Below are 12,558 nucleotides of genomic sequence, written 5' to 3' on the forward strand. Positions count from 1 at the left end.
AGCGCAGTACTATATGGTTATTATTATCGACTCTATGGGAGTTGTCGTTTACTTATAAAAATCACCTTATTAAAATATTATCGACGAGGATTTGGATTGAATAATACAAAAGATTTTCTGTGATTAAATTTTTTAACTAATAGAAAGTGGTAGGTGTTACGTTCGCCGCTCTGGAAAACATTCCGATAGTCTGTAATTGAAGTTTGAGACCTGAAGCATCTCTATGATTATCATCGCCAGCGTCATTGACGTGACTGAGTGATGATTTTTTGCTGCCCAGATTTTGTTGGTCTATGCCACCTATTTCGACTAACTGGCAAGATTTCAAGAGGCTTCGCAAAACTGTGACAAGTGTTTTATCTCTCTCTCTCGCTCGCCTCTTTTGTTTAGCCTTTCTAACTTCTCTGCCTGCTTCGGGACCCCGATTTTCCCTGCAGTGTTCAGTGCTTTCGTGCTCTCAGTTGCGGTAGCTTCCGTAGCGTCGGCGTTGAAGGCGGCTCTGTGAGCAGCAGCGGTTATCCTATGATTATCTGCGTCGCCTCTCCAGACATGAAACATCCGTTTAGAAAATTGCTAACTTCTATGTAGCACGCTTTCGGCAATCTATTGACCGCTGTCAGAAAATCATTGTTGAATCGGCGCCGGCACTTTGAACTCGCTGTTGACGCTGCGTACGCAATTGAAACGCTGCCACTGCGGCGGTCGCTGGACCCGCTCCTTTACTTACCACAGCTACTGCAGGTGGACTAACGTACAGATTGCAGTTAGCAGACAGTCTGACGCATACTGAAGTCATTATCAACACTTTGACCTTGTGAAAGAACGTAACTATATTTCAATAACGTGCAGATAAAGTCAACTCCAGATGTAGATAGATACTTCAGAAGCAGCTTAGATACTAACGGGTTCTATGCGTGTACCAAAGCAGACATTTCTCCGTATCGTCAGATGAAAATAGCAGAGGAACAACAGTGAATATGCGGTTCTCATCGCAGGTTCACTGAGAAACTTACTCTGCACAATTTGACTGTGTGATTATATCGTGTATCACAGCGGATCACTCCCCCAATGACTCAGTGGCTCTTGCCGAATCACGCTAATTTTTGTAGAAATATGATAGTCAAATTTAGAAGATGGCCAGTGGCAGTCGAGAAATATATTCTAGCTTGTTTATCGAAATTTTTTTTTGTTTGCTAACATTATTTAGTGGCAAAATGATAGACGTCGCTTCGGCGATTCGAATGTGTAACCTGCTTGCTTTCAGCTAAATCGTTAGGATGCTCGATTCGAGTTGATAGGATGTACGTGTTCGCAGATATTTAGGCCGGCCATACCTGCGCATGGAGACACATTATACTCTTCATCTGACAGACATTACCGTAATGGATGACCAGCGACATTGACTGATGGTCAGTTAGTGGAAAGCCATATCGGTCATGTATGTACATACATATAGCGAAAGTGTTAGTTAAACACTGTAATAGACACATGACAAATAAAGCCTCGATCGTAATTGTCGGCACGTAACGAAACTTTCCATACTCAAACAAATTATCCATTGTCCCTTCGTCATTGCCATAAATATATGTAGCCGTGGCTGATAAACCGATCCATGACACGAGTTTGGGGATAGTTTCACACCGGCCAATCAAACAAGGGAGCTGGAAAGAAACCGCTATTTAGCGCGGGTGAAAAATTCGACAGTACAGGGACGAAAGCAATCGTTTCGTAGCTTGACTGGGTAAATCTTGACCCCAGCGGATAAAGGATGAGCGTGCGAGCTGCTTTTGCTAGATATTGAATAGCTTCATTCGTCCCTACCGCAAAGGCACTAGAACACTGATCTAGAGAGGATTCGGAATTCAGAAGTTTTCTATTCACACTTCCTTGACTGGTTTTAATTTGTCGGCACATTTGAAGTTGCACATACAAGTAAACACACAAGTTTATTTCAAAGAAGGTTACTTAAATGATATGCCACATTTCAAATGGGTTATGCGCCCAGTTGTAAGCGCCATACTGCTTACCGGTTGTTCCTAGCGCCATGTTATACGCGCCCGTTGATACACATGCCCATTTGTATAGTGGCGCTGGCCGATCAGAGATATCCGTTGTCCTAGTCCTTCTAAACTCTCCTCAGCGGGGTCAGCTTTGTTTAGCTGCTTTGACGTTGTGGCAGGCAGCTAAGCGACGTTCACTGATGTCACGTATGCGCATGTATTCGGCATTCCTCTCTTCGGCAACCGCAATTTTCGACGTTTTCTCATTTAGGGTGTAGCTTTTATGTCTTTGTCCCGTTTCGAGCCCCACGATCGTAACGACTCACTGGTAACCGGCAACAGTCGCACAAGTCGACAGCTGCAGAAGCAGTCACTGATTGTAAGGCGACGGTAGCTCTTCGCATCGTAGTTTAAGCCGTGCCATGTTCTGAGATGCAACGAGCTCCTGGATGGATGCTGAACGATGTCGGATCGAGTAGTAGCGTTTCGTTCTCGCACTAGTGTAATGGCAACATATTTGCCTACGAGGCGAAGTGACACAAAGCTGGTCCTGCGTCGACTCTGGTCTTAGACACAGCTCGGTCCTCCTGTACAAATGCAGGCAGCAATAGAAAAGGCGATGTGTGCACTCATAATGCTTTCCTTTGCTCAGTCTTTCCATGTTGCTTGCATTCTGCCTCCTACCTTGACGGATTCCTGAAGCGATGCTAAACGGCAATATCAATGCTGTGTTTAAAAAGGGGCAGCTGAGAGCTGCTTATGGAAGGGTCTTCTTTGCACGAGTGTTTTAACGGTATTTTTCAAAAAGGCGTCAGGTGTATGGAAGACAGTTGCAGTCACTCTTTCTGCTTGTCCAATGAAACGGTGTTCTCTAGTTATATGGCATACGTTTAGTCCCCCTGGTAGCGCAGCGGGTCCGCTATTTGTCCGCTAAACTTAATAACACGTAGCGGTCAAATTTGAATTTAGGAGAAGACACACTTCGTATCTTGCTCGGAACAATGGTTTGGAGTAATGCTTGACTTCCTAAGTACTGGATATAAAGCACGAAAGACGTGTGAAATCCATTTGACCATAGCTGTCTGTTTCAGCCAGAATCGCCTCTAAGAATAGTAACTACTAGTGATTTCGTCCATTGATCGCGTACGTACGGATGCAGTAACTACAATATGACCTTGCCATGCTCCGAAGTGTCACATAGCAACCGTTGTTGGTCGTCAATCCGCAGTAGTTGTATAGTGATGGCTAATAAGGTTCAGCGCTGAGATCGGCTGATGGGGAAGAGGTCTTGGAACAAAGTGCAAGGGAACAGACAAAGTTGTCTTTCTAGAAACACAAATAAAGCTGCAACATAAAGTAAATAAGGTAGATGGTACCTCATAGAGCTTAGTATGACTTAACCGTCTACTTGTTTTTGGATTTAGGGTTGTTTTAGGTCCGTTATATTACCGGTAATGTGCGAGCTCTTTAACGTCAGTCTGTTGCTTAAACTCAGACGTCCTGAATTACTGGTCGCAAGAAAGCAATTAAACTGTAGAATACTGTTTATGTCTATGACACATTACGTATAGTATATATATATATATATATATAGATGGACACGTAACGGTGTTCCAAATTGACATGGAAAGCGACGATTGTCTCTTAATTCGTGTAGAAATGAAATACGTTTGTACCACTAGAACGTATAAAAACACAACTGAGCTCTCGAGCCCCTTCTATTATTCTATTTGATTAACTCTTAAATATTATTAATTTTACGAATGTCAGTTTTTTGTCATTTGTATCTAACCAACAGATATGGCCTAAAGAGAATTTATAATTTACAAACAGTCCCTCAGTAAATTGCCGTATGGCACCAGCTGGGCAGCGTCACGAACTTACTTATTACTACAACGATTATGTTTCGGTCAAACTTTCAGCGATGACAAAAACAACAATAACAGGTTTCGCTCTCAAGTAATGTTGTTAACTTTAGTAATCATACTAATACGTCTTTGAACTTTTCCTAATGCGATTCTTTTATGAGGCTTTGTATTTGAGCTGTCTTTCGTTCTCTATGCCCTATTTCGTCAAAAATCCAACCAAATCTAGTAACGCGCGTCTACCCAACACATCTGTGAAGCTTACTACTTTAGCAATAGAAGTTGAGCTAAAGCTATATAGGTTGTTTTTTTAATATGTGTATTTTTAAACAAACAAATTAATCGAATATAGTTTAATTCACTCGACGGCAGACGAATTGAAAACTAACACATTTAAGGCCTCTAAGGTAAGGCCTCTGTATGGGTATTTTTAGGTATTGAGAAAACTTTTTACGGCTATAGTCTGCATCCATATTGAATTCCTATATACTGCGAGCTACAACAATGACTTTTGAGCGAATCGAACACAAACTTTTGGAAGGATCTTAAAATATTATCGCACCTATTTCAGGCTATTGGGTTTATAGGGGCCAGGCTTAAGCAAGACTGATATCCATCTAGAGAGGATAATAGTTCATTAACAATGGCTAATATAAAAGCATATCCCTGCCACGAGAGCAAAGACCTGTTTCTGATCAAAAGTTTTCTTACGTGTACAGCACGTTTAGTCAATTAGATATGTAAACCATGCCCTTTCTTGAATCAAAGTGGTGTCTTTAGCAAGTTCGAACACAAGTGGTAATCAGTTAGCAGAAAGAATAGAACCATTTTGATGGACATTGGTCGTCATCGGCAATTTCCGTCTCTACTAACAAAATAGTGTAGAAGAGAAAGATCTATTTCCTTTGAGACGAAAAATTCTGAAAGAAATTACAATCTATAATATATGAGAAACTGAATTTGTTTCATATATCATAAATTTGACGGGTCATTGTTCTGAAGAGAATGAGCGTACGGGACGCGAACTATTCTAGCTGAACCTTAAAATAAGTGGAACACTTGTCAGAAAACATTTGTTTTTAAGGCTAATTAGTGCTTACATTCGTAATAATTGCTGGCTCGTATTATTTTTTGCATCTTTTAACATAAATAACTAATGTTTTTATACTCTTGTGATGTTCCAGGCAAATGACTCCACGGGCTCCCGTAGGGTACGTGCGGCATCGTGAATATTTTGTTAAAGAAATCTACAAGGAATAGACAGCTTGTCATAAGCTGTTTTCGACACAAGTTAGAGGAAAGCAAAAGGGCGAATAAATAACGCTTTGATATGTATGAATATTTTATCAAATATTTTCATATGCTGTAACGTGTAGTCTGTCGAATTTACCTGGCACTAAGACGACGTGGTAAATATTGATATGTCAGTGCTATACATCCGTATATACCCGGATGGGGAAGAGAATTCATCGATTTATATTTGGGTGCGGTCGATACTGGTGACGCAACACGATCCTCTGGTCTCGCTTCGACATCACTGGCGGACTCTATGATATGGTAGACTTAAACTAAGTGGCAATCCACGCCATGTCTTCGTGACATGTCTGCATGCGCCAAGCATTACAAATGCATTTACGTTTCTGATCTAATCCTTCGTTAAGGGAGTCTAGGTGGGCCGACCGCTTCTCTGCGCAGCTGGGCCTAAAGCCCGAGTAGTTAGGATGATATATCGAAGAGCTGCTGGCGGCTGAATTGGGTACATGCTTGTTTTAATAGCAGTACCCGATCTTTTATCATAGTTAAAGGTCACTTTTGCATGAAACCCAGTTGCTTGCCTAGTTGGAACCGGAACGATATCGCTGGGAGGTGCTTTTTCAAAATGGTAATCTTCGGATGTTTAACATGAATCGACAGCGCAAATGATGCGATCATTGCTTCTGATATCGAGTGGTTACTGAAGTTTTAAACCATCGAACAAGCACCAGCCGCGCGAGAACGTCGTTCCTGTACCTATGCCGTTTCTACCCATATAAATATCGGTCCCAGAAGCGCGAATGCTAGAAATGAATCATTTTGTATCTGGAATAAATCTGGAAATAATAATTTGTTGCACCTTTTTTATGCATGCCTTACAGTTGCGTTGAGTATTCATTCATTTTTCTCCTACGATCAAAGTATTTACTATTAAATCTAAGACAAATACAGAGTACCACAAAACGATCAGATTTTGAGATCCACTTCCATTAAACGCTCCCATAGCTGAAAGTCTACGCTAATAGCTGACTACGAGTTTTTATCAAACGCCGCCGTAATGTATTGGCCTTGTGGAGATGTGCGCCTGGGGTATTTACAGTAAAAGACGCCGATGGGCATACTGAAATTTACAGCAAGTGCCACCTCTGAAACGCTGAAGGACGTTCCCTTTTCTCAAACGTCCTGATGACTAAACCACTATGGATGGTATTTTAAATAGGATTAGTAGGCTAGGATAAAATATTTACATCATTTCATCTGTGATGTTCATGTTTCTGTCAGCGGCATGCGCCCAATGCCGTGCAAAGGCTGACTTATATTGATAGAGTAAAAAAAAATATGCAAATATATAAAGACGGTAAGTTTGTATGTGCCCGATGTTAACTTAACGATTAGATTATCTTGCCGTAGTCATGCTATCGCTCCGTGTTGTGAGACAACTATAAATAGAGTCGTATGATTACGTTATATGGTTAAGGATATAAGTTGTCGTTGAAGCGTTCTACGTCATGTCTGCTTCTTTATCAGATATAAGCAAATCTGAAAAATGTTGTAAGCGAAAAAAAAAAAAAAATGTATAGGGGTTTATAAATTAAAAAATTAGATATAGGCTTTGAAGGCATGCGTACGAGACGATTATCGATTTTGTTGACTAATATTGTTTCATTATCATTGATGATTAGAGGTGTGCCTTTATTAGCCACCGTAAGGATAAGGATAAATTTATGAAGCTACTCGAAAAATTCTGTCGAATATCGCGATGCACATGACGGAACGCTTATTAGCTGGGCGTCAGGATCTGTGCTATCGCATCGTCAGATATTGCGGCAGATTTCAACCAGTAACCTCGCCATAACGTTTAAAAACAGCAGATGAAAATCACAATAAGCAAAACAATTTATCCGAATAAGAAATCAAATATCTATGAGGTTAGTACGTTGCGATCAGGGCCCCCTTTTCTGTCAAGCACCGCGTACCAACTATCGTTCGCTCAGCTACCGTCTATCAGCTGTGAGTGTTATCGTAAAAACAACAAAAATAGTGCGCTCTAATGCTACGGCAGCGCAGTTCCGGACGTAAAACTCGAAACATATATTTGATCAAAGAACTATATACAAAAAAAAAAAACACGCGGCAGAAATATGTAGATGGGTCACGCACAAAGCAGAGTTTGCTGCCTGATAAAGGAAAAACTGGTATGTCTTATGACTTTTTCTAACTTCTGAATTGGTATTAGTTAAAATAATGCTGACACATAGAACCCCCTGTGGCGTAGGTCAGGTAGAAAGTTACAAGTGGGCGCTGGAACTGCCTGCCCGTCTGTTTTGTGCTATAATTGTACGGGAGAATCTATTTATATGTAGTCAACGATTCGGGAAAATTAACTTTCGACCAATTTCTGCTACTAACATCGCCATATTAGAACTTGGTCCGCTGTCTTCCGCTGCCGGTACCTGAAGGCCAAGTACGTTGTCATTATGGCTGATCGTTACGGAGAATAATATATTAACACTCATATGAGCTTTTGCTAGTTTCATGTAATGATGAAATTTATTGAGAGTTACAGAATTCGGTGTCGGCCAGAAGTCAGAGAATGTCATACTCAATATGAACACACAGCATATTTGGAAATAATTAATTAATTTTAGTTGAGAAAAGTTGAAATGTTAGCTTCAGAACTCAGAGTTGAATAAAATGTGCTGTTTTCAATTAACTGTGGGCGTTTTTCTAGCGTTTCTAGCTCGTATGTACGGTGGAGACTGTGTTGAAAAGTACGCTGCTGGTTATTGGGTTGTCGAATGGAAGCGCCCGTTTTATAACAACACGAGTACTTAATAGTTTACTGCTACGGACAAACGCTATGAATTCTAAATGCAATTGACCATTCAGTCTGCCAAAGTAAGTTGCTCTTGGGAGGCCTCTGCGATTTATTGAAGGACCAAAACAAGGCCACGAATACAAGAAAGTTGCCATGAAACCCACAGAAAGCCAACAAGTTAGTTAACGTCAAACTTTTTTCCTTTACAAAAAGCGTCGGTTTCCCCTTTTGAATGTAACCTGTCGTTGCTTGTCGTTAAACGATAGTCTGATAATCACAATAGCATAGGGTGACTTCACTCCTAATAAATAAGACAATTAAGCGATATTTGAGGCTCGGCAAAAGAAAATGTTGTAACATTATTCCTTGCTTTTTGAGGATCATCTATCATTGATTTAAACAAACCGCTGGATCAGTTGCAAGTCGGCATATTTGATAATTTAGTTGCGGCAAAATAGACTCTTGATGAAGTCACCAGTGACGCTTCCTATTCTTTTTACGCATGTGTTTTAATGGGAAAATGGGAAAAAATTCAATATCTGCTTGACATCCTATTGGTCAGCCGACGTAATGCATTTCCTCTTAGAGTGTTATACTATAAATACATCAAGGAAATCCTTTTATACCTAGCTAACTTTAACGAGTTTCTGAAGCTGCTAGCCATTTGAACTAGAAACGTACGTTTACTGCGCATCAGTTCGCAGTGAACGCGTATATAGCGATAACTATAATACAAAGTAACCGAATTCGTGTTCTGCTAAAACATTACATTTTTCCAGAATGAATTGCGACCTACTGCGAACAAACTCTGTATCGGCGCTGATTCTTATCATGAAAATAGTACTATAGATCATAGTTCTAATTGAGGTTTTCCTTGAGCACGCCGAGCATTTCCTATTAAACACTGGCCAACAAAAACGGCACTACTGTCCGTTAATAATATTATCATCATAATAATAATTATTGCTACCCATATGAGCAGTTTAACGAGCAAAAAGCAAAATATGTCAAGCTTTACCGGCGCCCATCAAGCCTCACGCTTGTAACATAAATAACAGCTGTAATAACTAACTTTAATTTATTATTTTGCTATTCTTAACATGCTTTTTTTCGTGAAGTAACTCGATCAAATTTGGATAATACTGGGCGTTGCTTTTCCAAGCAAGTTATTTATTATTCTGTAATGCGTAGAGAAACCATTAGCAGAAATGATATCTGTCGCAGTTTGCCGGAATTCGAAGATAAAATGGCAGCTGTTCAAACATGTGTTGCCGATAATTTAGAAAATACTTTTCCGCTATTTACATAAACTCAAAGGATATATATATATATATATACGTCCTTTGAGTTTGTACAGATGGCGATTAACTAAGGACAATCATTGGGACTAAATGATAAGTCTATTGGAAGACGTTTTCTGAACAATAGGCAACACATGTCGCCGATTATTTATATTTATTATTTTAAGGAGACGCAGGTACAATAGGCGCGATGGAGGAAGGCGAAAATTGAACGAATGAAGTGAGGTGTACGCGTAGCACAAATCTAGAAAAAAAACATTAATCGAATAGTTCTATTGAAATTTTCTAATTACCAATTGTCTCTTTTGTTTTGTTTAAGTATGCTCTCCTTTCAGTTGCTGCCGCGTAGCAGCTTGATTTGTGCCTGCCGCCTTCGTATTGCACTTGGCAGTCAGACTGGACTAATGAAGGAAAAGCATTCAGCATGTAAGGGAACAAACGAAGCGATCGATCAATCATACGATGCGCCGTTTCTCCAGGTACAACCACCTCACGCTATAAGAAGGTCACTTTTTGATAATCTAACGCGCCAGACAACAGCAGAAACAGCCGTACGGATTCGATTGAGCCAAGCCGACTCCCGTACTCCGATGCATGCGCAAAAGCCGCTCGGCCAAGCTCAACTGGTGACGACGACAACGGGAATAGTCGAGAAAGCGTTACCACTATCGTTGTCACTATTTCTGTGGACACCGCTGAAACCGTTGGCTTCGACAAAAGTCTACAGCAATCAGGAAAAGAAACTCGTCCTTCCTTACCATGTCCTATTTGCGGTTTACGGTGGCTGGAGCGTTACACCGCAACAACAAGTCCTGCTTGATTGGCAGCAGCCCACGCGGTAACGATAGTCTTAAAGCGGACCGCAAGTATTGAATGGAACAGAGGCTGCATGCTACGCTGGCTTCTTCGAGATTGCTGCCCGAAGATCTGTGCTCTTCATACGAAAGCTGCAGAAGGAATGATTTGATGTTTACAAGGATAAACGTTGCTACAAAGTAGAATCTAGAGCCTGCAGTTGCCATTCGATGCGCAAAATATTACAAGCTTTTATTGACTAAAGTGAGACGACGTATTGCATGTACTCTGTGCCTTGATCGACCTGTGGACTGTTAATGAGAGTTGGTTTAAAAAAAGTGAAACCGAACAAACGTAGCGAGGGCATTCAATAATGTACCATTTTTCTCTTTGTGCTTGTATTGACCTTCCAGGAAGCTATCGCAAGTACAGAACGGAGACTCGTTTTCGATGGCGTATCATTTTCGGACCAATCAGAACTTATCGGCAGTAGCAGACAGTATCGTATTGTAACGGTCTCGAATAGTATAATTTTTTTCGTTCAATCTCGTCGTTTCACCATGCCTACCTAGCTTCCCTTCACCTACGCTCCTTGCACGATACATACGAAACTCATAATATGCCATCCGTTGGCGCGTTTGCTTGTTATTATAGCTACCGTAATAGAAGGACAAAAGTGTGAAAGTGTTATTTATTGAATTGTCTCCTTTCAATGCTACCAGAAACATAGAGTAGACGAATCAATTTCAAAACCGGAAACGCTACCAATTCTGTCATCACCTGCTGCTTATTATCGCAGCGATTGATACCTTTTGACCATAAAATAACTTAGTGGTTTAATTGCGCTTTGTGTCCAGTTCGCGCGGGGGCTGCAAGGACGGAAAAACTCTTTCTTATAATAGAACACGAAAAGATTTAATGAACAGTACAATCACCAATTAAAGAGACACAGATATGCGTATAGCGAGCAATGAAGACATTTTAATGGGTCAACGTGCTCTATATCTCTATAGGTATATATGTATATACATTAAAGATAAGCACACTCATGTACATAGACATACAAGCATCCACGTAGAACGGACGCATTCACCCAGTTGTGACCATCGACCCGACGTTCGTTCGGAGTTCGTCACTTCTGACGTCGGAAGACCGTTCGACGGCTGGAAACATCACCATCGGCAAACAGAATGTCACGATGACAACGTGGCTCGTGATACCGGCGACGCTGCTACTACTCATCGCGTCTGTTATATTGTGTATCACTGGGATTGTATCAAAATGCGCAGAGACAGAAGGGAGGGAGGGAGAGAGATCGAGTTAAACGAAGTGAACAGTCTGACGTCGTTGACGGATAGTCTTATTCATTTCAGATGCCGCGCTGTCTCGAAACGGCTTTGCTTCGGGTTCGACGTCGGCTGGTTTGTCTAGAATGTTACTTTGGCTGCGATTTTGCTGTTTCAACTTCTGCTACTGCTCAAAGGACGCGTAGTTTTGGAAGACGGAAAATACGCTACTACTATCGCCAACGAGTCAACCTAGCGTGTTTGACAGGCAGTCTGGCCTGGCTCTGACCACTTCGAAGTTTATAGCGATGCTGTCTTCCTCAGTCAAATAGAGTACCGCAAAGATAAAGTTGATAGATGATGATTATAGCAGTGTCAAGTGTCGACTGACTTTACTGTAAAAATGAATTGTGTGGTATAAAACAAACTGAAGAGTGAAAAATCGGCTTGTTTTTCCTACTGCAATTGATGATTTTTCCGATTGATAGAGTTATTCCAAATAGCATTGGACTAATTGAAAACAATCATAGAGTTAAGGAAAAATGATTTCTGAGCCAATCTGTTAAGTACCATTCGCTTACTCATTGGACGTGATTCGATAGATCTGCAGGAAACGTCGTAGGGAACGCCATATAATAATGACACGTGTGCCACTCGACAGGATTTAGATTTAATTTGTTATTAAGAGATGTTGGATTACGCTGAAACTGTTGAAGACCTGAAAACGCTCAATCTGTTCTATTGCAGACTGTAAAAAAGAAACAAGAGGATACTTTTATACCATACATCGAAATTACTGAAGGCTAATCTTCAGTAGACCACGATTTAAATAAGTTTATCCTCAAGCTTTGAATTTATCTGCTGTAATCCATACTTTTTACTATATATATGTACACCGAACTATATGGCTATGCCTAACGGTAGCTCGTGAAAGCATTTTTGTTAACTATTCGGTCATATAGAAACACGTAGTCGGATTATAAAAGTGTTTTACCATTGTGGTATGATGTATACGGACTTCAGCTACCTTCTAATTGCAACATTTCAAAATCGACCTACAATATTACTGAATAATAAAAATGCCTCTTATATAGTGTGTGCCCATAGTTTTCAATGTATATTAACTCTTAAATCTTCTGTATGGTTCTGTAAATCGCATAAGGGATACCCAATATCAATTTACCGCTCATCGCTACGATACAGTCCGATATAAGAAGCTTAGAAATACACTGGTATCAG

General features: G+C 40.6%; 1 protein-coding gene across 4 annotated transcripts in view; it reads left to right on the forward strand.

The window, feature by feature from the left end:
• The window catches only part of LOC111250970 (uncharacterized), a 67,428-nt gene extending 55,011 nt beyond the window's left edge, over positions 1 to 12,417 (forward strand). For 2 of the 4 annotated variants that reach the window (XM_086991402.1, XM_086991403.1), the window contains 4 exons: positions 5,050 to 5,076; positions 9,558 to 10,076; positions 10,447 to 10,542; positions 11,407 to 11,610. In XM_086991402.1, the coding sequence (XP_086847528.1) occupies positions 5,050 to 5,076; positions 9,558 to 10,076; positions 10,447 to 10,542; positions 11,407 to 11,464 (700 nt within the window). In that variant the 3' untranslated portion in view covers positions 11,465 to 11,610. Of the gene's footprint in view, positions 1 to 5,049; positions 5,077 to 9,557; positions 10,077 to 10,446; positions 10,549 to 11,406 lie in introns of all 4 variants that reach the window. The other 2 variants (XM_086991404.1, XM_086991405.1) reach the window with 2 other exon arrangements.
• Positions 12,418 to 12,558: the final 141 nt, after the last annotated feature.

Source organism: Varroa destructor, unplaced genomic scaffold (genome assembly GCF_002443255.2).
Source record: "Varroa destructor unplaced genomic scaffold, Vdes_3.0 BEIS01000005.1, whole genome shotgun sequence".
NCBI lineage: Eukaryota > Metazoa > Arthropoda > Arachnida > Mesostigmata > Varroidae > Varroa > Varroa destructor.